The 26,974-nt window shown below is 36.8% G+C and overlaps 2 protein-coding genes, 1 long non-coding RNA gene, 4 other non-coding genes and 1 pseudogene across 10 annotated transcripts; all 8 read left to right on the top strand.

The window, feature by feature from the left end:
* The first annotated feature begins 1,270 nt into the window (after positions 1-1,270).
* Positions 1,271-5,133, top strand: LOC121770366 (annotated as a pseudogene).
* A 1,067-nt stretch (positions 5,134-6,200) lies between these two features.
* On the top strand, positions 6,201-8,701 carry LOC121789434. Its single transcript, XR_006048041.1, has 3 exons — positions 6,201-7,317; positions 7,802-8,369; positions 8,453-8,701. It is a non-coding gene; the product is annotated as an uncharacterized LOC121789434 (long non-coding RNA).
* Positions 6,358-6,464, top strand: LOC121793224. Its single transcript, XR_006049060.1, has one exon. It is a non-coding gene; the product is annotated as a small nucleolar RNA Z107/R87 (small nucleolar RNA).
* LOC121793184 lies at positions 6,562-6,661 on the top strand. The gene has a single exon (XR_006049023.1). It is a non-coding gene; the product is annotated as a small nucleolar RNA R30/Z108 (small nucleolar RNA).
* Positions 6,797-6,893, top strand: LOC121793221. Its single transcript, XR_006049058.1, has one exon. It is a non-coding gene; the product is annotated as a small nucleolar RNA snoR31/Z110/Z27 (small nucleolar RNA).
* LOC121793229 lies at positions 6,962-7,149 on the top strand. The gene has a single exon (XR_006049065.1). It is a non-coding gene; the product is annotated as a small nucleolar RNA snoR143 (small nucleolar RNA).
* A 2,689-nt stretch (positions 8,702-11,390) lies between the features above and the next one.
* LOC121789415 (pentatricopeptide repeat-containing protein At5g24830-like) lies at positions 11,391-15,017 on the top strand. 2 transcript variants are annotated; one of them, XM_042187892.1, is made up of 6 exons: positions 11,391-11,521; positions 11,610-11,755; positions 11,832-11,960; positions 12,190-13,709; positions 13,906-14,020; positions 14,334-15,017. In XM_042187892.1, the coding sequence occupies exons 1-4, from the start codon at positions 11,513-11,515 to the stop codon at positions 13,616-13,618; spliced, it is 1,713 nt and encodes a 570-aa protein (XP_042043826.1). In that variant the 5' UTR covers positions 11,391-11,512; the 3' UTR covers positions 13,619-13,709; positions 13,906-14,020; positions 14,334-15,017. The 2 variants fall into 2 exon arrangements, with proteins under 2 accessions (XP_042043826.1, XP_042043832.1); XM_042187898.1 differs by lacking the exon at positions 13,906-14,020.
* Positions 15,018-19,236: 4,219 nt separating this feature from the next.
* Positions 19,237-26,189, top strand: LOC121789396. Of its 3 annotated transcripts, XM_042187871.1 has the most exons (13): positions 19,237-19,523; positions 19,857-20,150; positions 21,059-21,123; positions 21,913-22,028; positions 22,861-22,967; positions 23,047-23,177; positions 23,385-23,561; positions 24,047-24,287; positions 24,444-24,523; positions 24,656-24,746; positions 25,009-25,108; positions 25,215-25,534; positions 26,007-26,189. In XM_042187871.1, exons 1-13 carry the CDS (start codon positions 19,508-19,510, stop codon positions 26,114-26,116), a joined length of 1,848 nt encoding a protein of 615 aa, XP_042043805.1. In that variant the 5' UTR covers positions 19,237-19,507; the 3' UTR covers positions 26,117-26,189. The 3 variants fall into 3 exon arrangements, with proteins under 3 accessions (XP_042043805.1, XP_042043819.1, XP_042043813.1); XM_042187885.1 differs by lacking the exons at positions 19,237-19,523; positions 19,857-20,150 and adding an exon at positions 20,173-20,549 and having other exon boundaries at positions 26,007-26,184; XM_042187879.1 differs by lacking the exons at positions 19,237-19,523; positions 19,857-20,150 and adding an exon at positions 20,560-20,780 and having other exon boundaries at positions 26,007-26,188.
* Positions 26,190-26,974: the final 785 nt, after the last annotated feature.

The following is a 26,974-nucleotide window of genomic DNA, read 5'->3' as shown; positions in this document are numbered from 1 at the left end:
CAAAGCGCCTTGCTTTGTCTCTGTGGATGTATCTGGTATCCATCCCAACAAATCTCGGCACTTGCTAGGCCAATCAGGATATCCGACGTGATGGTCACGCCTTGTGAAAACGCGATCGTCCGCTCTCAAGCCCCAAATGGCTTGCACATCTTCCAAGGTCGATGTCGCCTCTCCGATCGGTAGATGGAAAGTGTGCATCTCCGGCCTCCAACGCTCAATCAAAGCCGTGATCAGCTCATTGTTGACCTTCATCGACTTCCCACAATCCATCACGCCTTTGAAACCAAAGGCGTCAAGCCAATACCTCTCATTCTCATGAATGTCGATATCCCATGTCTTACTTTCCGTCCGGCGAACTTTGAAAACTTGTGTTGTGCCATCTTTCAGTAGTTTATTTGAAATATGTTTTTTCTAAAGATATAGCATTGACGGATCTTCAGGTCCATATAATAATTGTCCGCTAGAACTTGAAGTTTCCATCTTATCTAATAACATATTCACAAAATAACAATTACAAACTCACATTTAAAATACAAATAACATATAAATTCAAATCATCGTCAAAACAATAAAACATTATAAACCAAATGATTCACTCATAATCCATTGAATACTATATATTGGAAACTCCAATTCATCACAATTCATGCTTTATAAGGCCTAATTTACATATAACTACTAAATTAGAAGGTTAAATTACAAGATACATTTCAACCCCTACTCTCTTCTCCAATAACAACCAAAATCACAACACCAAGCATCTCAAACATATAAAAAACTATACAATAGAATGAATTTCACCAATAAAATCCATTACAACTAACAAAATAACAAAACAACAGTCAAATTTGAACAATTTGTTATAAACCCTAATTTTCAAAATTGGGCTAAACCTACACAAAATATGCAAATAAACTACAAATAAGGGAGGAATGTTGAAAGATTGAAGGAAACTTACCGGAATATGATGGGAAATCGCTAAGAAATCGCCGAAATCGGGTCTGGTATCTTTCTCTCTCGCGTCTGCTATCTCTCTCGCCTCGCGTCTGCCCTTTCTGCCCCCCTCGCGTCTGATTTATGCAAATTAGAGACGCATGAGCCTCACGCGTCTCTCCCTAAGACGCATGACAGTCATGCGTCGTCTAATAAAATTAAAAAAAAGGCGACGCATGATGGAGATGCATCTCTCCCTATGACGCATGTCGCTTATGCGTCTTTAAAAAAAAGTAAAAACACCAACGACGCGTGTCTCTCATGCGTCTTTGTGTAAGACGCATCTCTGTGATGCGTTTCATTAACGAGAAACGCATGACCCTCATGCGTCTCTCCCAAAGCAGGAACAAAAAAAAGTCCAGTACACTTATAGAATGTTAATTGTAGTGTAGAACAATAAAAGAATTAACCCAGAAGAAATGGGGTGTAAGATGGAAAGTGATCAACCCGAGGATTTGGACGTCGTCCTGACCTCAATGTGGCCGGAGGACATGAATGAAACCGGCAGACAGTTCAATGTGGAGAGGCCCGGAGTAGATCAAGACATGTTGGAGAAGGTCACCATCAACAAAGAGCCTAACATAGTCGATTTTCAGAGGCTGATGGAGCTCACAAACTATAGTGATAAGGGCAATGGGCAGCTGGCCAAGTTGGTGAAGAATTGGGAGTTCAAGCAGGCGAATGTCGTGCGCCTCCTGAGAGAGGAGCTGGACCAGCTGAGCAAGCAGCAGCAAGAAGTGGAGCTCAAGAAGCTCAAGATCTTGGAGGGGCATCGGTTTGAGAAGGATGGATATGGTGGAGACAAGCGCCTTATTTCCATTCTTGATGAGAATCTGAGGTATTTTGTACCAAGATGCTCCTAAGAGGAGGAAAGATGTAGTCTCCTAAGGGAAGATAGTGGTGATAGACGCGGAGTATGACAGTGAGAAGCAGAGAGCAATGCATCTGGAGTAATGCATCTTGAGAAGCTTCTTGAAGCTAGCCTTCAAAGGGAGCAAGTGTTGGTGGAGAAGTTGCAAGAGAGTATAGAGAATTTGGAGAGGCAGTCAATTCCTGTGGAGGAGCTGTCTCAGGTTTTGAAGAGGGCTGATAACTTCTTGCATGTCGTCCTCCAAAATGCCCCCGTTGTTATAGGCCACCAGGTATATAGTTGTTCTCATTTGTACACACTCACATTGTAAGTTCTGGCTCTAGGCCGACAGGATTTGGGCATTTTGCAGGATAAGGATATGCGTTATAGGTTCATCTTCAACCATTTCCCGAGCTTGAGACGGAGCTGTTTGGTTCAAAGACATTCTTGATCTATGTGGAGCCTGTTTTCAGCAAGACAGGAGAGACCATTGGTGTAAATTACATGGGAATGGAAGTACTGATCAGGTTAATATCCAACTATGTAGTTGATCCGAAAAGCTCGTTTCTTTAAATCTCACACCGTTGCATTCTGTAACTGCAATGCAGGTCAGGAAAAGGGAGAAGATGGCGAAACTTAGAGAGGAAATCGCTGTGCAGAAGGCTATGGAGACGGAGCTTAACAAGACGATCCACATCACAGGTTATTCATCTTATATTTAGTTAGGTTGACTGCCAAAATATGGTGGCTAATCGGGTAGCTACATCGTTCCTACAGAGGAGACAATGCGCGCAAAACAAATGCTGGCGACAATGTCTCATGAGATAAGGTCTCCTCTCTCTGGAGTTGTGAGCATGACAGAGATTCTTGCAACCACTAACCTCGATAAAGAACAAAGGCAGCTGTTGAAGGTGATGTTGTCGTCTGGAGATTTGGTTCTTCAGCTGATCAACGACATCCTCGATCTCTCCAAGGTGGAGTCAGGTGTGACATTTATAGACCTGCCTTGTTTTGAAGTTTCATTTGTTGGTCTAAACATGAGGTGGTGTTTGCCTATCCTATAGGAGTAATGAAGTTGGAGGCGACCAAGTTTAGGCCGAGAGAGGTGGTGAAGCACGTACTCCAGACAGAAGCGGCCTCGCTACAAAAACTACTCACATTAGAAGGTCATGTAGCGGAAGATGTTCCAATCGAGGTAAGACAAAGGATCCATTGATTTCCAAGAAAAGAAAAATGTTATACTCGTTGGCAAAAGGCATTTACGGGTGTTGTTCTGTTCTAGGTTATTGGAGATGTCCTAAGGATTCGACAGATTCTCACCAATTTGATCAGGTAACCTTCAAACCAGATATTAACCATCATTTTATATATTTATGATGGTGTTAGTTTCAGTATCATTTTACTGTTCTTTTTTTTTCTCACAGCAATGCCATCAAATTTACTCATGAAGGAAAAGTTGGCATAAATCTGTATGAGGTTCCAGAGCCAAGTGATATAAACGAACAAGGCTCGGAGAAGAAGTCTCAAGATCAACCAACTGATTCAGCCAACACTAATGGCAACGGACACGCTATTAATAGCACTTCTAATGAAGAATCTGAGCTCAAAAACACGTCCTGTGATCAAAATGGCGGTCAAATGGATCAAGACAAGGAGGGTCGAACAAAGGCTGAGGAACGAGTGGTGTGGATCCGCTGTGATGTCTACGACACTGGCATTGGAATACCTGGTACCTTTTTTCATGTTTCCTCTATAAGTATGAATGTTGGTAGCATTTTCTGTGCTGATATCGAGTTGTGCTTTTTAAACTTGACGCGACAGAGCATGCTATGTCGAATTTGTTCAAAAAATACATGCAAGTTGGGGCAGATACAGCTTGGAAGTATGGTGGGACAGGATTAGGCCTTGCAATCTGTAAACAACTGGTAGTTATACCTCAACCTTGATTGAAAAGTTATCTGATATTCTTACAAGAAACCATGGTGTTAAAATTACAAAACATGGATTTCTGTAGGTTGAGCTTATGGGAGGTTATCTGAATGTGTCAAGTGTCGAGCACCACGGGTCTACTTTTACATTTGTCCTGCCTTACAAGGTCTCGTCAGCCTCTGATACGGATGAGACAGATGAACTATCTGATGCGGACCAACAAGATGTCCTAGGCGACGAAGATGATCTGAATTCAGGCGTGTTCCTTTTCCAGCCTCGGACATTAGGCACGTTGTTTTCTTCACAAATAAACGGAAGGATTCCCAAGCTCTTACCAAATATCTATGGAAACAACTGCAATGGTTTGCTGGAGGACTGCCCTTTGCCTTCTAGCAACAACATTGCAAGCAACGAGGGTGCCTCAGAGGAAGTTTCTGATTCGACTAGTGGTGCAATGGAGACGACGTCATCCATGCTTGAAATCCAACATGCAGGTTCAGACAACCTAAAAAAACAAGAACAAGAACGAGAACAAGACCGTTCTCATTGTATAGCTCGAGAAACAGCTTCTGAATGCTCTTCCACACAAAGAAGCAAAACAGTTGAGAAAGATGAGACAAAACAACACAAGATCCTGCTGGTTGAGGACAACAAGATCAACATCATGGTGGCAAAATCTATGATGAAACAGCTGGGCTACTCCATTGATGTCGTCTCCAACGGAGCAGAGGCTGTGAGGGCTGTTCAAAGAAGTACTTACCATCTCATTCTAATGGTATGATCAATGAAAAGTTACCATCTTCTGAAAATAAAAATAAAAATAAAAATTAACAACATGGTAGTTTTTTTTACCATTTTAGGTATGTTAACTTAAAAGGAAACTGTTGTTTGCAGGACGTGTACATGCCGGTTATGGATGGTCTTCAAGAGACAAGATTGATCTGATCATTTGAGGAAACGGGTAGCTGGGAAGAGGCTGTGAAGGCCGGATTAGAAATAGAGGCGGCATCTCATCAAGTTGAGGAAACAAGAAAGAGGATTCCTATCATTGCAGTAAGCTAGATCACTATTCTCATTCATCAAACCTCAAACAAAACAAAAACAAGAAATAAAAAATACTACTACTAGTATTTTTTATCATTGACAAGATTTTACGTGTGCAGATGACAGCGAACACAGTATCAGAAAGCGCGGACGAATGCTATGCAAATGGTATGGACTCATTTGTGTCGAAGCCTATTACTTTGCAAACCTTGAGACAATGTGTGCAGAATTATTTGGTGTGAATGTAATTTGTATGCCGAATTTGTACAGAACAATTTATTTGAGTTAGGAAATTTTTGATATCAATGTATAGTCCATGTTTTGCCTCATTAGTTTGAAAATTAAGTAGTGGTCTTGTTCCAAGTTTATGAGAGATTAATTTTGTGGTGTTTGTATGTGAAAGTTGAGTGATATAATAATACATACACCATACAATTTTCCGCCGTAAGGCATTCAATTTTACACTTTACACTAATAATGAGTAAAAGATCATTATAAATTTATGTGAAGAAAAATAAGTTTTAGTTTTTGAAAAATATACCAGGTTCTAATCATTATTTAATTTTTAAGTTAAATTTCATCCACATACATATCATTAATCATATGATTTTAAATAATACTCCATCCGTCCCATGTTACTCGCACTTTTCATTTTATGCCGTAAATTTGAGATTGATTTTTTAGTGTAATTAAATTAGAATTTTAAATGTAATGAGACGTCACCTAATAAATGAGCTCTTAACATAATCTAACATATTAATTAAATGCATTAATTCTAACTTAAACTATAAATAGTGTAAGAAGTTTGTGACGAGCCGAAAAGCAAAAGTGCAAATAACATGGGACGGGGGAGTAGTAATAACAGATAGCTAAATTAAATTAAGAGCGTGTTCACTATAGGAGATTTCCATTTCTAACATTTGGAAGAATTAAATCTTTTAAGAATTGAGTCATAATTAGCCACATATATAATTCTCTTCCCTATTGTTTAGTATCTTAGAATTGGCCCAAATATTATCCAAAACAAAGATTTTGATCGGGACGGAAAAAGCGTATTCAAGTTGATACAACAAGAGGCGACCGAGCATCTCAATCTCACACCCATCCCATCCACATTTGATCATATTATTAAAATTTATAAGTAAAAGAAGTAGTGTTATTGTTTATCCGGTGCCACTTCATAATAATCTTCTATTCAATGCAATTTGGATTCAAAATTTCAATATTTTCAAGTAAAACAGAATGATATCATTATATAAATCTACAAAACCGTAAATTTTGTATATGAATGACTCAGTAATAGTGTGAATAGTGAAAAATAGTATGCCCATTTCAATTCACAACTTTTGGCCCTAGAAATAAAATCCACAAACCCTAATTTGCAAGCGCCGCCTCTTCTTCTTCTTCTACTCCTCAGCACTATATATATCTCTTCCATTCCAGTCCCAATCGTATTGTGCTCTATATTTTGGCTGTAGAACTCATCTTTGATTTTCCTATCTTTTGTTGTATTTATGTTTTAGTAGTGAAATAAATTGCAAAATCGCCGTGACGACTCGGAAAATTCAAGCTCAACAGACCGTATTGCAGGTCTCTCTCCGCTGAGATTGTTACTTGCATGTCGATTCACCCGCTGAACTGAGCGATTCCCTCCTTATCTTCTTTTTCCTCTTTCACATACGGTTGTTTTTCTTTTATTTTTCCTGATTTGTTTCTTCATTTTTATGTTTAAATGGTTTTGGGGATCTGTTTACCGCGACGATAGAAAAGCTCCCTCTTCTGAAATACATTGAGGACGCTTGCCGGCAGAATCGAACCAATAACTAATTTGCCACTACTGAGTAAACTACACCATTTCCCCCTTATTAAATTATTTTTCTTATTTTATTTCATTTAGCCTATTTTTGAAGCAATAGTTTCCTACTGTAACCACTTTGAATCTTACAATTATTAGTAGTATGGTTTGATTTTATTTGAAGGATCGTCAAGTGATGAATACATTTACATATCTTAGGATACCTTTGGACACAGTCTATTTCTAGCTGTGGATGAAAATCAACTTTATTCTGATGATGAAAACTTCCTCTTTAAGTTTTTATTTGATTTTTATTTAATTTTGTAGTAGCGCATTTGTTTCCTACCGAATCGCACTACGCTTAAAAGGCTGCGCCAATATTGTTAAAAACAATAAAGGAATGGAGTAGTCTCTGAGCAATTGTGCGGAAATGAAATGCCGAGTTAAGCTCGGCGGCGGCCAGACAACCGTTGAGATGGATCCACAGATCAGCGCCGCCGTTTCTACGGTGCTTGTCTACTAAATCCATATCAAATTCTCTTCCAATCATCTCTTCTCTTGTTACTTTTTCTCTGATCAAACTCTGCACGAACAAAGTTTATAGTTTGGATTTGTCTTCCCCATGAGTTATGAGTCGCCGCTCCCCTTTTACTGTTCACCCGGCGGTAATCCTGGCAGTTGAGTTTTACCACTTGCTTTTGCGGAGGTAGGGCTGATATTTCGGTCATCGGTTAATCGATGACTGAACCGATAATCTTGGTTCTCGGTAAACCGAGAACTGCCTAATTCGTTTTTCGGTTATATCGGTTTTCGGTTCTGCATGTCTTAGTGTATAACATAGCATCTAAAAAATAAATATATAGGATGGGGCCACGCACATCTTTGGTTTCCTTATTGGCTTAAGCTAGTGTGGGAGTATTTGCTCTTTATTTCGAGTCCATTCCCCTTGTTATTGAAAAGGAAATTAGCCCAATGGATTTCCAGTTTCTGGTGTAACTATCTAATTGTTTTGAATACGTCTGAGAAAGGTTATGTGTTGCTATTTCAAATACGGTGTCTGGTGTGTCTGGTGTATCTTAGCTATTTCAACTCTTTCTGGTGTTGTTGACAATATGGTGTGTCTGGTGTATCTTAGCTATTTGAAAAGTTAAAGATGTATTAGTGTAACTGTTTTGAATTATTTTGTGCAGACTTGTAGAGTTGTAGTTGAAGATGTCAATTTCAGAGTCTTCTACCCAAGACATAGGGTGCAATCAGCCAATCCATGAAAATATGCTTGAAGATATTGAAGTTGAAGAACTAGAGCTTGAGGAAGAGGGGGAGGGAATGGCGCTGCCTGCATCAAAAAAGCGTAAACACGTAGTGAGGTCGGATATATGGAAAAAGTTTGATAGAGTGGTTGAAGATTCAATTATAAAAGGGAAATGCATGTGGAAATATGATATGTGCTGATCCGATGAACAATGGTCAATGAAGATGATTGACATTCTTATGTGGTGGAAGACATACGGTATTTCCTATCCTATTCTATCAGAGATGGCTAAAGGTATCCTTGCTATTCCTATATCAAGCGTTGCTTCTGAGTCGGCATTCAACATGGGGGGCGTGTGCTATTGATATTTAGAAACTCTTTGGCACCGGAAATGGTAGAAGCTTTGATATGCTCCGAGGATTGGTTGAGGTCTAGTTCTAGTTCTGTCGATCTCATGGAAGAAGAAGGAGAACCAATACCATTTTTGAAAAAACAATACTATGAAAGTGAGTAATTCGTTGCTATTTACTAATATATTTATTTATTCCTCATTTTGAACTCATTTTCTTTAATTCGTTATTTTTTACAGCGGTGGAGGCACTCTATAAGGATGGCAAAGTGATGTGGCCATTGGATGGTGCAGAATTGGGAGAATTGGAAAGAACTCATTCAAGTGATCATGATGAAAGTTAAATTATTGTGCATTTGGTTTGGAATTTGAAAATATTGATCTTGGAGGTTTTTTTAATATTTGAACTTTGAATAGTAGTTGAATTGAATAGGTTGCAAACATTGAGGAAAAAATATAATGCATAGTTTAACTAATTTTCCTTCGGCATTGCGGCATTGCGGTTTTAAAGTGTTCACATCATATTTTAATATTTTTCTGTAAAAGTAGTATTTGATGTAAATCTGAAGATTGAAATGAATATATAAACTCACAATTTGGTTCATCAAAGTAGTACAATATATAAAACTCCTGAATTAGCCCCGCATGGCAGTGGCAAATTTATTAATACAATATCCATTATATAAAACTCCTGAATTAGCCCCGCATGGCAGTGGCAAATTTATTAATACAATATCCATTTTACATAGGATTATGTCATGACTATTTCATTAGTGAGATCCTATATAAGGTTGTTTTGTTGGATTAAACATAATACAAATCGGTTGTTTTTATTTTTTTAATTTCTAATACAAAAGTACCTACATAATTTTTCTTATAAATTTAAACACTAAAACCGCAATGTTGTGGCCAAGGTTGGAATTTCTTGTGTGCAACATCCAAGGATCAAAACCTTTGAACTACATAATTTTTTTTAAATTCTGTTCCGGTTCGGTTAACCAGAACCAAACTGACCTTATTCGGTTAGGAACTGAACCGAACCGAGGCCAATCGGTTTCGGTTCCGGTGCTTCAATTTCGGTTCCTTTTGATTTTGGTTAACCGGGTATTCGGTTCGGTTAGAACTGAACAGACCAAATACCCTGTGCTATGCGGAGGGGTTCGATTCTGGATTCGGCGACTCGGATGCACTGTTGGCCGAAGCTTCCTCCAACGTTATCATTGGACAAAATTGAGAACCCTTATTCGGCCAATGAAATATTTAATTATTTGTGTACTAATTAATCATAGTAGGGTGAAATATTTATAAAATACATTAAAATTGCTAGCTAATTATAATAAATACTTTCTCTGTCTGACAAAATTTGTCTTATTTTGATTTTAAGAAATATAATGAAAAGTGAGTGACAAAATTAGTTTAACATGAATCTTATTTTTATATATTAGTTTTATAATAAAATATTAGTAGAAATGAGTTAGTGGAATATGAGGATGATTATTAGAAATATTAATTGGACATTTTATTTGATGAATGAAAGTGGAAAAATAGATCATCTTTATGGGATGGATGGAATATTTGTTAAATTTGAAAAAAGATAAAATAAGAGAAAAATATAGAGAAGTTGAATTAAACACCTCTATTAACTAGCACCCATTACCTTTTACAGACATCTTAACATCAAAGATCTAGTTTTCATCTCAAATTTTCAAGAACACTAATTTTATCTATCGAACCATATGTCTCAATTAGCCAACATTCTAAACCAAACAAGTACTTGTAGAATTTTAGAGAATGACGAGGACGCAACAAACATGTTCGTTTCAGCTTTCAATGATTGTTTCGAAACATGTTAGATTGAGATTAGGCTAGTCGTGCCCATCCAACTCAACCCAATTGTATGATTTTTTCAATTTAGCAACAGTTTGTAAAACGCAAGTTGTTATTTCAAATGTCAAAATATGTCAAGATATTAATTCTATATGTGCCCTCTAAAAACACACGTGTATATATTAACACAAAACTAATATAAATAAATCCTAAAAAAATATACATACACACCGAAAAATGTAATACTCCAGTATGTAATTTATAAAATTTTATACCTGTTAATTTGTTATGATATTTCGTGTCAAATTTTATACCTGTTAATTTGTTATGATATTTCGTGTCTTTGGTTTTGAATATTTGATACTATGTGATTTCTTTAAAAGATTTTAATTTTGGGGATTAAATTTGATGCCTTTCAGTTTTTGAGATTGAATACACAACTTTTTCAAAATATGGAATTGAGGCACGCAAACTTTTTATTTTAGAGGATTTTTGTCTTTTACTCCTTTTTTCTCTTCTTTTTTTTATTCTTTTCCCTCGTAAAATACATGAACTGACTAAAAAAGTAAACATTGTCTTATCTTCTCTTATTCCTTCTGGAGATAGATCAGGATGATAAATCAAATAACCAACAAGTTGACAGTTCTCTCACTGCCTCCCATTTGAGACCGGCAGTGCCAAATGCATTTGTGCTATCTATGTCTGATTGGTGTCATTATGTGCATATAAGTTACAAGTGATATTTGTATGTAATGGTACACAAGTTACAATTGATATTTGTATGTAATGGTACACAATTACACAAGTTACAATTGATATTTGTATGTAATGGTCAGTTCACCTATTTTGAGTGAGAATTGAATAAGAAAATAAGATAAAAGAAGAGAAGAGGGCAAAATTCTCGTTAAATGAAAAGTCTGCATACTCGATCTCAGGTGTAATTTGGATCTCAAATACTGAAAGATCATTCAATTTAATCGCAAAAACTGACATCTCTCATTTATTTGAAATGTCTGCCTGCCCTCTACAAGTTGGGGGCATTTTAGTCACAAAATTTTAAAATAATTGTAAAAGTACTATAAATGTATATAGTGCAAAATCTAGAAAATTCCCATTATATTTTATATTTAGACACTAACAACAAAGTTTATGACCTACTTATGTAAGTTCACTTCTAAAAAAATGGGTATAAATAAGCCTTGTTAGTATTCTTTTTATTTTGTACACATTCTTATAATCGTATTTCCTATTATAAATATGGGCCATTTTTCAACAATGTCGGAGGCCCAATATTAGTTTCAATTGTTGGGCGGAACTCGCAAGTTTAAAGCTCAAAATTTTCAACTCAACAAAACCAGTTTGGTCTGATACTTGGTTTTTTTTTGGGAACCCAACCCCTCCATTTCCTGCAGCTGAGACCCGTCGCCGCCTTGCCGTTGCCACCGCCGCAACGGCGCTGCTCACCCCCCGCCAATGCAATCGGTATATGATACGCTCTCCTATTCTTCTATCATTCTAAGATCTTTTATTCACACTCTATTGCTTGTGTGGTGTGTGTGATTGTTCTCAGATTCTAGTTCCCGCTCAAGGATCCTATTTCCTCCTCCGAATTCTGAATGGAAGCTCTCAGACATTCGAATCGTTTAAGGACCAGATATCTCTTTATTTTTCGCGGTTCCTTCGTATTAGTTCCAGTTTAGACCTAATCGAATCCAGGTAGGACCATTTCGTGAGTTGTTATCTCTAATCAGCTCATGTACATTGTAAATCGTTGCTGTTTATGCTCGATTAGGAGCACGAGTAGCGATCGAAATGAGAAGAAGGAAATTTCAGACGGTGGAGATGAGGAGCCGAGGGGCGCCGTTTTCAACGCGTTGGATGCAATGTTGAAGTGTAGTTTGGATCGGTTGAAAACTACGAGGTTCGTTTTGTTACATTTTTTATGTTTTGCTGAATATTTTGGGGTTTTGTTCGAATTTTGGTTGTGGAAAAACTTGCATCTGAGTGTAAAAGGATTTAAGTGTTTTATTTATTAGTTTGTGGTAGTAATGTGAGAATAGCTGATAAAAGAGTACTTTGCTATACTAGATCTCGTGTCTAGAGAGTGATGGCTCTGATCAACGTCGATTTTTTTTTGAATTGTGCTGCAGGGAAAGAATATGTTGGGGGCATTCAAGTGGGTATAGTTTCGTCTTTGAATCAGCGTCCAAGAGTGATATAAGTTTGATTAGAGCTTTGTGCCTGGAAGGTAAGCTAGGAGCAGCTTTACGTCTTTGGCACACTGAGGTTCAACAGCTTAGAATTCCTGATGTCCTCACTCACAATTACCTTCTAAATGCACTTTGCAAAAGCGGTGACATGGAGAGAGCAGTGTGGCTTGTTAACGAGATGTTAGTCCATGGCCCTCGCCCCAGTTGTGCTACCTACAACACTTTGATGAGTGGTTATTGTCTGTTAAATGATGTCGATAGAGCTCTGGATGTTTTTGCTGCCATGGATAACCATGGGGTGAGGCCAAATAGGGTCTCATGCAATATTCTTGTGCACGCTCTTTGCCAGAATGGCTTATTGCAGCATGCAACAAAGCTGCTTGAGATAATCTTGGATGACAATAATGATGGTGGAAGTTCAAATTTAATCACTTCAACCATACTTATGGGTGGTCATATCAAGAGTGGTAGCATTGTTGAAGCTATCACTTGTTGGAATGATATATTTGAAAGGGGTATAGAGGTCGATGTTGTTGCATATAATGTTATTATTCATGGATATTGTTTGAGAGGGGACTTAACCATTGTGTACAAGTCTTTGGGCAAAATGTATAAAAGTGGTCTTGTTCCTGACATTTTTTCTTATAATACAGTCATCAGTGAGCTATGCAAGTCAGGCTGGATTGATGAGGCATGTTATGTTTTTGGTGTTATGTCAAGGATGGGAATTCCTCCTGACCACATCACATATAAAATGATCATCCAAGGTTTGTGTATTAATGGAGATGTATCTAGAGCAACCTATTATATTTCACACATGCTGCAGAACTCGTTGGTGCCCAAGCCTCTCATCTGGAATGTCATGATCAATGCCTATGGAAAACGTGGACAAGTACAAGAGGCACTGTTCATGAAAACCAAAATGATTGAACTTGGTGTACTGCCCAATGTTTATACATACAATGCTCTTATTTACACACAAATAAAAGATGGAAGTATTGACAAGGCTTATTATCTGATGACTGAGATGCTGTTTAATGGTTTTTTTCCTGATGTAGTCACCTACAATTTGTTGATTGGTGCTTATTGTGATCTGGGAAACATTAGTTATGCACTCCAGCTGCACAATGAAATGGTGCAGAGAGGATGTGAACCAGATATAGTAACTTATACCGAATTACTTAAGTGCTACTGCATTAGAAGCAAAATCAGAGAGGCTGAAGATTTACTTTTGAAGATGTTGACGACAAATTTGACAATTGATCATGTGCCATTTATAATACTCATGAAGAAATGCTTCAGGATGGGGGAGCTAGATAAAGTTTACAATCTTCATCGCATATGGTTACGAAGGAGAAGAAATCTGTAATCGAAAGTCATGTGGTGAAACCGAAAGGACATGGTTGTTCTACCATGGAGCTTTTTGCTTGATAGTGCGCAGCTGGGATGTTCTCCTGGAGGTATTGATCTTCATTTATTTTGTCTCATTTGTTTGCTAGTTATTTGCTCCTTTTTCTGTCTGGTCTAGTTTTTTACAGATCAAGAATACGTGTGCTTGTGAAATGAGTATTAAGATTTGAAATACTTGCTGCCTTTATGCATGCACTTCATTGCTGTTTTTAACTGATTTGTAACTTATAACTTGAGTTTGCACAGATGTTTTTGAAGTGACAGCACCTTACTGCGGCTGTGTGAATAAGAACAATATTCTTATTATGATCACAAGGTGGTGCTGGAGCAACAGTTATTCAGCCTATCAACTAATCTTGGAGTAAGTGTCATTCACTGCATTTTTATGAAAACCACTTTTAGAACCTCAGAAACATGCACTCAGTCAGCTTAACCTTCTGGATAATGAAAAAATGCTGCAGCCAAATATGTAACTATCATTGCATATAATACTGTGAGCTCACTTCACCTTTCTGTTCCTTATCCTCTGTATGATTCTAAATGAAAAAAATGGTCATCGGATTAGTTGATGAAGTTCAACCTGTTATCCAAACACTTCAAAGTATCTATCAAATGTACACGTCCTTCTTCCCCTACATGTTATTTAGTGTCAATTCTTATTGTCCCATTCACAGGTGTTCCCTATGTGTTCTCCTCGACTCCCTGATATTTCTGTGGCAATCCGCAATATCAAAAGTGATCAAGGGAAATAAATATATTTCAGTCAACAAGCTTGGTGATCTGAAAAAACTTATTCAACTCTATTCCCTTGCTTTGATCGCAAAGTTTGTGCCTGGACAGTTGCTGCGGCCTCGTCCAGATTGAGGAAGTTGCTGCAGTACATCCAGCTTATCGAGGAAGTTGCTGCAGTACATCCAGCTTCTGAATGTGTCATAACGCATGTGGCTGTGATCCAGAGTTGACAACATCCACCAGACTATCAGGCTACTTCCTGAGAGACGATACTTTCAGGTACAATGAGTGTACACTTGTGCTCTGGTACGCGTGGAGAACAGGAACAACTTTGACATGCATAATGAGTTCAAACATCGAGTTGCTTAAATGCCTCGTGAGAATATAATTATTGAATTGGATGCATTTAACTTTGGTTAAAGGATGATAATCATAAACTATCACTAAGTTGTGTTCTAGAGTATCATTCAAGGAGGTACGAGTGCATTAATACTAGGATTTACATTTGTGGAAAATTTGCAATTTTCTTGGATACCAAGCTGGATTCTCTATGCACAATGGATGATTGCCAAATCTTTCAAACTTTGCTTACCGAAATTCACGAAATGAGATTCATCTTACTAGAATATTTACTTCATCTGATGTTAGTTCTTTTCAAATATAGATGGGAAATGTCTAGAATAATTTTACAATTTATCTGATTTTTTAGAATTTATAGCTTACATGTGTTGCTCATAGTTGCTTTAAGCAGAGCAGACAAAGACACAATTGAATCAAAATTTTTGACGCAATATTATGGTGTTGTTAGGTCTCTTGCAAAACCCCATTTCATAACCCAATTACATCATTCCCTACAAGTTCTGCCTCAAACCACAACTCGTATAACTCCGTGCCTTTCCTTTTACCACAATTTAATTTTATTATTAATTATCATTCATTTTGTAAAATTTAAATAAGTAACTCAATAAAATTAAGTTTCTAAACATTTAAAATGTAGTTTGGACATGTGGTTGTTCTTCAATGATCTCAGTAGGAGGTGGGGCTTGTTTCCATGCATAGAAGTCAGCCAACTTGTGACCATCTGAAACTATGTTAGTGCACCTTGAGTTGTGAGCTCACTTGCAACTTTTAAGCTAGATCTGACTGGCTCGCGGCCGTGGAGATGAGTATGGTTTGATTGCTATGGTTATGAATGTTGTTGAGTGAGACTGGATTTCCATTATCTCAAAAATGTCAATCGTATTGCGACAACAAGGTTGTAGTCAATATCTCCTGTTCAGCACAATATTAAGTATGTGTTTGACAGAAATCTTGACAAAAGTTATGACCTCCAGAAGTGTGATTATTCTTACCAAATTGAACTTTGTATACTCTACTTCTCCAACTTGATTGAAATATTAGAAAAGAAAAATAACATTTAAGGAAATTAGCAAGGTTAAAATTTATGATTTTAAAGACTAGTGTTCCTATAGTTTATAAGTTACCTAAATAGATTGATCTCTTTTATCAAAACATTCTAGAATAAATCAGAGGCCTTTCCGCCGTAGCAGTAATTAGAGGGGTAAATATATGACTCATATAAAATGTATTATCTTTGTTTCATATTAGTACAAAAAGTTTCAAGTTGACATAAATCATACAAAAAGTTTCTTTCGTGTTCAATTTAGTACATTCCGTTATATGTGTTTAAACGGTGTTAACTTTTTACTTATATGACGTACAAACCATGAAATAATTATAAATTTTTTTGTACCAATATGAAACAATCATAAAACTTTTTGTACCAACATGAAACAATGATGAAATATTTGGTACTTCACATAGACTAAGAGTTACACCTTTTAAACACATATAACGAAATGTACTAAATTGAAACACGAAAGGAACTCTTTGTATGATTTATGTCAACTTCAAACTTTTTGTACTAATATGAAACAAACGTGATACATTTTGTATGAGTTATGTATTTACCCCGTAATTAGATCGGTCCCGAAAACATAAGTGGGCAAAACAGTAAATAGATCAAATCCCCCCTTTTTAATCACAGAATTTAAAGAGGGAAAAAAATTGACGCTCAACTACAAGCAAGGGTTTAAGAATCCAGAAGTATCAATTGCGAAATCTCAGCTAACAATGATTCACCCATGGTTTCTCGATCTCGTACCTCTCGTGGTTGTTCTTCTCATTGTTGCTCACGTCCTCGTTCTGGTTAGAATCTCTACAATCTGAGATCAGAACAAAAATTCCTTCAATTTGTGTCGTTTCCCGTTGATGTTTGCTGTTTTTGCGTCTATTTGTGCAGGTTTATTGGGTTTACAGACTAGCAACTGATAAGCAGCCTGGAAGAACTAAGAGGCACTAAGGAAGCAGTGAACAGTTTACGGAAATTTTAAAAGAGGCAAGTAGAGTTCGATAGAGTCTGCTGTTCTATTACTTAATCGAATTAAGTGTTTATTTAAGTTTTCAGATTCGCTGATGCCTTAGTATTTAAGATATGGATTGTTTGAGTGATGGTTTGAATCTAATTTTGATATGGATTGTCATGTGATCTTTTGTTTAATTAGTTTTTTTTTTGCGAAAAAAAATCAATTATGATAGCTCAAGTCAGAATGCGATTATGGAAGTCTGAGATTAATAGATATTGCCTCTATTCATCTAATGTGAGGTACATCTATCAAATGAGGATTCTAACGTTTTTCTAAAGGTCAAGTCATCAGCCTGGCATCAAATTGAGAAGGGTTAGATAAAATTTATAGAGAGTTCAGAGTTAGATAGTGAGGATCTATAACTAACCATGTTTGAACTTTGAAGATAGTTTAGCTGTTTTTCAATTTCCATGTCAATATTGTTCCAATCAGGTAACAACCTGGATTGAATTATGATTGTTTTTCCTTGTCCCAGGCAATCTCTTTGGCGGATTCTTTCATTTTTACTGAGTTCCCATGCAAATTCACTTGGAGGAGATTCGCAGGTTCTTGTGTAACAGTTTACACATGATCAATTCTTGATAGCTTCATTGTTTGAGGTCTGTGGGGGATATATGTTGATGAATGTAAACTAGCAACTATAGTTGGATGATAATCACTGTACCATATCTGAATGTGTTTCTGGATACTAAGTAGATCTTTTCCCGTTCTTCTAAAATGTATGTTGTGTGAATTTCAGTTCGTATGTAGTGCTGTTCTGCATTTATAAAATGGAATTTCTTACTGGCTTCCTTATTAAACAGGCTTTTCCTTCCTAAATAATCATTCCTATATGCTTCAACTGAAAGTGAAAGTAAAGTGGATTAGGATTCTTATGAAGCATTAAACATTATCTTTTTGTTCTTGTTCTTATCATTTATCGTATATTATTGTTAGAAGTAATTGAGGGATTTGTTGAACCTTATGGCATGCCTTCACATTTTCTTTATCTCATCATCAACGAGGAGTTATTTGAATGTCTGTCTAGTTTGAAGTTTCTGATAGAGTCTGGCTTGCACTGTTCGTTTGATTATTCTATGGTGAGAGACGACTGTAGAGTATATGTTGCTCTGGCTGGTGTACGTACTTTCTTTTGTTTTGCATTCTAATGCCTGACTAGCTATGGTGAAAAAAATGGTTTTTATTGGCTCATCTTATTGTTGAGATGCAATGAAGATTATCAATTTGGTTACTGAGCTGCAGCATGTTGAAGAAAGTAATGCAGCTTCTGTTACTTAGCCCATTTCTGTTGTCCCGATGTGAAGATAACTCGTTTGTGCATATGATGTCCTCTTACTTTCGATGATTTTGAACTGACCTGGATGAAAAAGAGAAAGAACTAAATATAGCATTGTAGAGAGTCCTTAGAGTTTACAGGCAGTCTATGAAAATTCTAATAGAAAGGAGCAAAGTTGTATGGTTGGATCATAGCTCATCTTCGAAGGTAGTTGAACCTCGAAGATGAGCTAGATGACGAGACTTGAAGATTCCCGTTATGCGTTTGTTAACTTATGAGAGATAAAGGATGCTCTCATAAGGGCTCCAAATCTATTTATAGTGTGTTTCTGTTGCAGGTAGCCGTTTTGTTATAAATAAAGATTTGGATTAACTGCACTTGACTAATGGTTTGCTATGAATATAAAGAGCAATCACATTATGACATTTTCATAAGGGAATTTTACTTCGTATAGCTTTTTAGATTAAACCAGGCCCAACCAAAGAAGTAGGAGTGTATACATTGAACAATATTTTCGGCACAATCTAAAAGAAATAGTAGAGGGGTATAAGTATAACGGTACGGTAACGATATAAAAAATTTATCGTACCAGAATTTTTAAAATACTAAAAATTCAGTATGATATTTTGTCATATAGTTGTTTTAAGTATGGTATGAGATTCTCAATATAGCATTACTGCACTAACCCACCCGTAATTTAAGTATCGGCGTCTTTAAAAGATTGATCAAAATATTGTGAATATATACAAATGTTTTGTGAAAATAGGGAAATAGAAGCCTCACTTTCTTACATCAAAGGAAGCTCACTACACATTCGATAATAAAAGTGCGCTTACTTATCAATTGTGGTCGTCTTGTATATATCTCGACTTAACAGAATTCAAATATTAATCTCATATTTTATTTACTTTTTAACTAATAATTAGTTCGACATAATAACCTATAAGCGATTTTTGTAAAAAAAAAGTTTGTAATAAAATTTATTTGCTTGTAAGTTGTAAGTACAGGAACTGACGAACATTTGTTTTATAGTTCTCTCCAAATTTTATTTTCTTTAATATAAATACACTAACTTCGATAAAAAAAAAAATTTAAAAATTCTAACTGAAAAAAAATAAAAAAGTTACATATCCATATAATTTATACGACAATCAAAACGACATTGTTTTAGTTAAATATATTAAAAAAAATAAAAAGAAAAAACACAGACATCATCATTGTTCCATCTGACTCGTCTTTTTGCACTCTCTTTCTCCATTCCTTTAAGTTTTCCCACATGGAGAAGTTATGCTGCTTGAATCTCAGAGATGCCACCTGGAATGTGAAATTTTAAGTGTTGTCCACTCGCACAAACTGTTCTCCATCGTCGACTCGTCTTCGCCCAAAGTAGTTAGTTGTATCTACTTCAAATGCAATGAAGGAGTACAAGAGTTCGTTTCTTCTTTTTTTTCCAGATTTTCGATTGGGAAAACGTCATAGTAGTCGCCGCTCACCAGTTTTCTACTAATATTAATCAAATGAGGATACTTTTATTTAATCAAATCTAAGTTAAAAAAGGAAAAAAATGATTTAAATAAAATACATTCTAATCAATTTTCATTAGAGATGACTAAATGCCACGTAGTACACTTTATGTGTCCTGAAATTTAGAATGTATGTGCATTTAATTTATAACTAATTTTGTGATTGTTAACAACATAAATACATGATGAGCCAGAAAATACCTGACATGACATCATAATTATTCGATATCTGCAAACCAGCGGAAAGAGTCGTTGCGTTTTCAAAATTTCCAAATTCTCCCAATATGGCGGCTGTGCCTGATTCTCACTCCGGCGCCGGCGGAAAAATGCTTACCAATCGGCGGAGGCAGCGTCTCGCCTTTACGCCGTACGATCGCCCGCCTCCTCGTCCCTCGCCTAAAACCCCTAATTGGTTTACCGGTCTCATTCTACCCTCCGCTCGCGCCATAGCTTCTGGCGCCGGGAAATTAATCTCCTCCGCCATCTTCTCCGACGATGAATCCTCATCTTCTGAAGATGCCGACTCCGCTTCGGGTGCGCGTTCATCTTTTTTTTTGTTTGTTTACAATTTTTAGTATGCTTTCAAATTAGTACGTTAGTCAGTGTATGAGTTTACTTTCGCATCTGCTCCTAATTTTGATTCGTAATTCTAGAAGCCGTTCATCTGTACTGCTTCATTCTTATTTTGTTCATTCCATTGAATTTTAGACCTAACTTAGTTGAGTGGGTTAGCAGGGGCCACATCTAGATAGTGTAACAAAAATGCACATGCTTCGTGTAGAAGATTTTTGGTAGATGCTAAAGTTGTAGTTGAGATCGACGTTTTTATTCAGTACGTTGTAGTGGAGTTTACTATATTATCATCCAGCACAATTCGTAATCCTAAACTATTTAATCTTATTTTCAAAATGTGTTGAAGCTTATCAAATTGAAGTGAGAAATGCTCTCTCAGTTCACATAAAAACTTTAACAATTACTCCAATTACACTCTCTTATTTTTTTTGGGATACACTATTTGCATTCTCGAGTAGCCTTGTTCGTTTCTTTGGATTTTTATGTATCATCGAGTGCTAAAATTCCAGATCTAAAGACTTTTAAGTAGTATGCTGGAAAAAGAAGTATGGCAAGGGGGCCTCAGTTTGACGGTTGATATTAATATTGGAGGTTTTCATGTGATGATGTAATCTTGTTTATTACTATGTGCTTGAGAACGATTAGTGGGAGGGTGAGAAAGAGATAGAAATCGATTAGTTGGGAGTTATAGAAGGTAGATGAGCTTTGAACAATTTCATTTGTGGACTCCCCATTCTCCCAACTAAGAATAGTGCTCCTAAAGTTCTGTAATAGTTCTGTTAAATTGTAGTTGTCTGTTGCGCACTGCATGCCTGAAATAATTTGCTCTTCCTGCCTTTTCTGTAATATCTTTCTTATTCACTTGGCAGAGGATGATGCTGGAAATCATAATGTTTATGAAACCCTATGTTTTGGAGTCGATGCTTCAAACAAGGTAACTAGCTGATTCATCTAGATGAATCCTTAACTTTGAACTGGATGTCTTGCGTTTAGATGTAGTATACTAGTGTGCTTGTGTGTGTATAATTATTTATATTGATCACTGAATGGGGATGTTACTCTAAATCCCTTTAGAATTTAGATAAAAATTTCCCATTTTTTGTTATTGAACAATCTTTAGATAAGTTATTTCCTAAGAGAACATGAATCACTTATGATGTAAAACTCATTGAATGGTTAAATTGTTTCATCTTTGTCTTAAAAAGAATTATTGAAACTACAAACTCGAAGAATTGTCTCCCTGATCTAGCATCACCGCCCACCCTTATAGATCCCATGTTTAGTGGAATAGCTTATTTTGTCTGTCGAGGTTTTGGGATTTGACATTAGTTTCAGCAAAGTTGATTTATATTAAATTCAGAGTCTGATCAACTTGAATTTAAAGTATTCACCTAAAAAATGGATATTTCTTCTACCCTTTGCTGACATCGAGGGGGTTGGCAAAGAAAGCATTCAGTTCTTAATGGGTAAATGTCGTGCTCTTTCATGTCACCTGGATGACAACTAGAAACAATTTCATGCAATATTCCGCCAATTGTTTTTCATAGTATTGCCTCTATTGTCTATTTATCTTTAAGTTTCATTTTTTGGTAAGTTAGTATGGCATATCATCTGGAATATTGGCTGCTTAATATGGTGCTATACACTTATCCTTACTTTGCAAGTTATTTCTGCCAAATATTAATAGTTTGTGCAATTACATGTGGTTCATCCTTTTTGCTAGGAAAAACTGACTGCAGGAGAAATGATACAATATGGACAAGAGTCTCAGCTTAGTATACAGAGACCTGAAACAAAGTGGTTAATTGAGCAGCTCATTATGCAGGAGGAATTTTCAAGGTAATCTCCTTTAGGCAGATCTTGAGATCTCTTTAGTTATTCCAGTGTTTTTAAAAAGCGGACATGGCGGTGCCATGTTGCTATATCATGGCGAATTTTAAGAAAAAACATCATCACTATGGTGGCTTTTGCCTGTTTTCCGTGGTGGGCGCCATGGCGCCACCACGGTCTTTATGGCGCTCATTTTTAATTTTTAGCCCATTAACCCATAACACGCACTGTTTACCTACATAACCCGCCCTGTAATTGAATTAAAATTTTTTTTTTTTACCTACATAACCCGCCCTGTATTTGTATTAAAAAGTTTCAAGTCTAAAATCTCAAACCTATCGATAAAAAACCCAATTTCTCTCTCTCTGCCACCCAGCGCCGCCTAGCCTCGCTGCCCGCCTCCTAGAGAGTTTTATAGTGAATTTTTTCCTTAATTTCGAATTCAAATTTGAGGCATATAGAATGCATACATACATTATATACTATAGCAAAATAATACTGACATAGACACAAAAAAATAATACTCCTATAAGATACAAAACAGACATACAACAAGAGATATAGCCATACTATAACATATTTATTGAATGCTTCAGTTCAGTGGATATTTGATATTGTTTCTTAAGTATTTATATGTTTTTCTTTGTTTTTTACACAATAATTGCAATAATGTCCGACTTTAATTATTAGACTTTCCATTTAAATTGTTGAGCTAAGACTTTAATTGTTAGACATATTATAATTGTTTTATTATACTCAGTTAAGATGTATTATGACTTAGGGAAGTTAAACGATCATCTGCCTCTCCAATTTAACCTCACTGATGGCTGATTTTATTCAGGGAAGAGTGTGATAGGCTGACTAAAGTTCTCCATTCACGAGTTATAGACTGGTCGGCTGAAGCAGGGGATAAAAGATCAATTGCAAATTCCCCTCGGCAAACTGATGGTATTTGCAGTAGGGTATCTAGTAGCAAGTCTTTGTTTGAGTCTTTAATTATTTATACAGTTCTTTTTTTCATCAAAAGAAGATCCGTACATACTCAGTAAAGCTATTCAAGAAGCTAAGAAGTGGTTCCAAGGGAAGAAAGAAGGGTCCAGTTCAGTGGCAGAGTTAGCACGTGGAACTTGTAATCTTAACTCTGCTGCGATTGACCATGTAAGTCATGCATTAAATGATAGATATCAGAGAAAGTGACTTTTCCATAACTGTGAAGCTTCAACCATAGTTTTTTCCCTACATATATTTTAGATGAGGGACATGCTTTGAACAAATGCATTTGCTTCTTCTTGAGTTCTGAAGGTTTCCTTGCCTTGTGAAGAAATATGGATATGTATATAATGTCGTTGATCTTTGTTAATGCAGATGGAAAATGGAGCTGGTTCTCCTTTGGATATGGCCAGATCTTATATGAGAGAAAGGCCTCCTTGGGCATCTCCTATGGAACATGCTGAACTAAGAACCCCATTGACTATAACTATGGAACGTTTCAAGGAAAGAACACCATATTCAGCCACCGAAGATGTTTGGTCATCATCAAAGGTGCAATTTTGATTTTTTGGTGTCTCCATCTATCTTGTCAGATATGTAATTGCTTCCGATCCAGCTCTGTGGTACCTTCAGTATAAAATCATGATGACTATTTTGTGTCAATGTCATCTACATTTGAACTCACACTTTAAGGTCTTTATCTGTCCATGAATTAGCTTTATGGAGGCAATCTTGTGCCAAAGTTTTATTACACCCTTGTGATTTGATCCTCAATTTGGCCTAAAATATTTTTAGTTGCTTATTTCAATCAGTTGTTAACAGGATTGGTAATTTGACTAATGTCCCATTGCACATTGTAAATCCAGATGTGATGCTCTTCACCCATTTTCTTGTTTTGAATAATAGAATTTGTTACCAATATGTTGATAATATTTCTTAGTAAAACATAACTCCTTTTTTATTCATGTGATGCAAGCCTTTTCATCTGTTACATATCTTACTCACTTGCTTCGATTAATTGTTTTATTGTATTTCAGATACGGAGTTCTCTTGCATCTGGATCCTGGAATATCCAGGAAGAATTACGGAGAGTACGCTCAAAAGCAGTCGAAGATATGTTGCGCACACCACCTGCTAAAAATGCTTCGTCATTGTTTGTAATTGCAGCAAGTAAGGAGGAGTCCCCAGGAGCTGGTGGTGTGGGAGAAGAAATATTTAAGTCACACTCTTTCTGGAAAACAAAGGATGTTGGAGGGAATGCTGATCCTGCCCTTGTAGGTCGGATTTCTATTCTCTGCAATGTCAGCTAATATTTTGCAACTTAGTAGATCTGAATTCTCAATTCTAGATAATTATGTATATATTCAAATCGTAGATTAGGTTATGGCTTAACACATAGTTGATAACACTGATTCACAGTTTTGATTCTTTCAGCTTTAGAATCCAGACAAGATGGTAAGACCAGTGAAACACCATCATCACATCCAGATGTTTCAGCTTCTGGAATCAATAAGGTACAACTAACTGCCTTATGTTAGCTGTTGATTATGCAAATGCATGGACCTAAACATTGAATGAGTAGCTACACACAATGAGAATTAAACTGCTATGCTGGTGTCTTAGATGGTATTTAATCTGTTTTAAAGGATCCAGAAACAATTTTAAGTCATGGCGTACGAGCTCTATCTATGCTCTCACAGCGGACCGCTACTGATCATAACGAGCAGCAGCGTTCTGGTACTTGGCCTTCTGTTCATGCCCCCATGATTTTGCTGATTTTCTCTGTGCCAGTATGCTATTGTGTGTTGCGTTACAAGTGCTAAAACGGATTTGTAGAATGCAGCTGTGGATATCATCTGAGCTTTTGATGACATCTTCCTTGAACTAGCTAAAGAAAACATAAGAATAAGATATAAACCTAGAATGCAGTTATTTTTAATGAACATTGTTATTAGACTTGTGCAAAGAGGTCTGACGTTTCCTCTGCTTTGGTATTTAGCCGAACCACATGCAGCTAAGAGTAGTGGACATCCAGAAACTGGGGTAGGTGAACCCGGAGGAAGACTGTATATAAATGGTTTCTCACCAGCTCAAGCCAGGTTCTTAATTGCGGCCTGTTGCTCTTCTGACTGTTTAGCATATTTACTTGTTGCTGCTCGTGTGGTGATTATAGTTCTTCCAGATAATACTTTCTATCTTGAACAGTTTTCCTGGAGCAGTTATCAAACTGAACTCAAAGCAATACGATGAGGAAATCCATAATGATACTGCAAGCAACAAGAACATGCCAACAAATGGTACCACCAACATGGATGGCAACTGCAAGCTTCTCACTGAATCCTACATGGAAGTACCTATTGTATCAGAAACCAATAGCATAAACAGCAGTTCTCATACTAGTATGGATATAGAAAATGAGGAATCACAACTTGAGGTGACTCAGCCATTTGTAGAGAAAAAGAAAACTGTGAAACATCAAGGAAGAAAAGTGGGTATAGCCACTAGAAGAAGCAGCAGAGGGAAAGGTAAATGATGGAACCTCGTTTGCTGTTTTAGAGATAGATCTTCCACTCTTTCCTGGTCTAGGATTATACTCTAGGGGTTATTCGGTAGGACAGCAAATCGTTGGAGTTAGTTTATGAGAGTCATTTGTTTTTTCAGAAAGGCTGGTAGTTTTCTTAGAACAATAGAGATACTTGCTCAACTGGGAATAGTCTGAAAAATGGAAACTTTTCTAGTGACAGGTCGATGATATTGGAATATCTATTTGTTAAATGGTGTTTCATTTTATCTGATATGTCATGGTTTGGTTATTTGCATTGTGATATTACTGTTAGTTTGCAAAATTGGACATACTGTTGATATATGCCTTGTATTGGTATCGAACATCTTTGTAAATATGGGTGATATTGTACAATATTGGTCTGGTAATCATATACTGAACTAATTATGTTTTTATTTTTAGGATAATTACCCATTGTGATTCTGTGGTTTCAGCTTTAGATAAAAACTGGGGAAAAGGCTTCTGGCGACGAGGGCGGCTAAAGTTGAATTTTGGTGAAATACTCAAGTATAAGGTTAAGGAAAGAAACCGTATTAAATTTTGAAGGAGCTTCCTCCATTTTGTGAAAATACTAGTATGTCGTTTTCACTATTTGAAGGCATCTTTTCTCCTTGCTGATTTCTAAGAATATTATGAAAGCTTTGATATTCTCAGCCTTTTCGTAATAATTAAACAATTTAAACACACATGCTGGTTGGAATTGAACCCTACCGGTGATTAACCGGTTCACTATTTCGAGACATGCTCAAATTGAATTGAATTGGCGGTTAACTGTCGGTTTGTAATCGGAACCGATGTGGCGGTTACCAAGGGCCGGTTCAGGTTCCTCATTTTCAGAAATCGGAACCGCCAATTCGCCGATTCAAAGTAGGTTTCGGGCTAGGGTGTAGGCTTTCAGGTGTAGGGTTGCAGAAAACCGAATTGAACAGCCGCCAGTTCGTAACTGGAACCGGAGCAGCAGTTCCAAACCGCCGGACGGTTGGGTGTTTATCAAAGGCCGATTTAGGTTCCTCATTTTTAGAAGCCGGAGACGTTGGTTCGCCGATTCAAAGTAGGTTTCGGACTAGGGTGTAGGCTTTTCAAGTGTAGGGTGTAGGCTTTTCATGCTTTTCAAGTGTAGGGTTGCTGAAAATCGGCAGTATTATGAAACTGCCAATTCAGGCTGGTTCACGTCGATTCCGACGATTTTTCTGCTAGCAGGCGTCGGACGGCAGGTATAGCCTGAAAAGTGTCAGAAACCGCTGGTTTTCGTCAAAAATAGTGGATTTAGCCGTCGATTCAGCCGAAAAATGTTGGTTCGTAATTGGAACCACTACGGTGGTTTTGAACCGCCAGACGGTTCAACGGTTACCAAGGGCCAGTTTTAGTTCCTCATTTTCAAAAACCGGAACCACCGGTTTGC

Source organism: Salvia splendens, chromosome 2 (genome assembly GCF_004379255.2).
Source record: "Salvia splendens isolate huo1 chromosome 2, SspV2, whole genome shotgun sequence".
NCBI lineage: Eukaryota > Viridiplantae > Streptophyta > Magnoliopsida > Lamiales > Lamiaceae > Salvia > Salvia splendens.
This window is presented reverse-complemented; position numbering and strand designations above follow the sequence as displayed.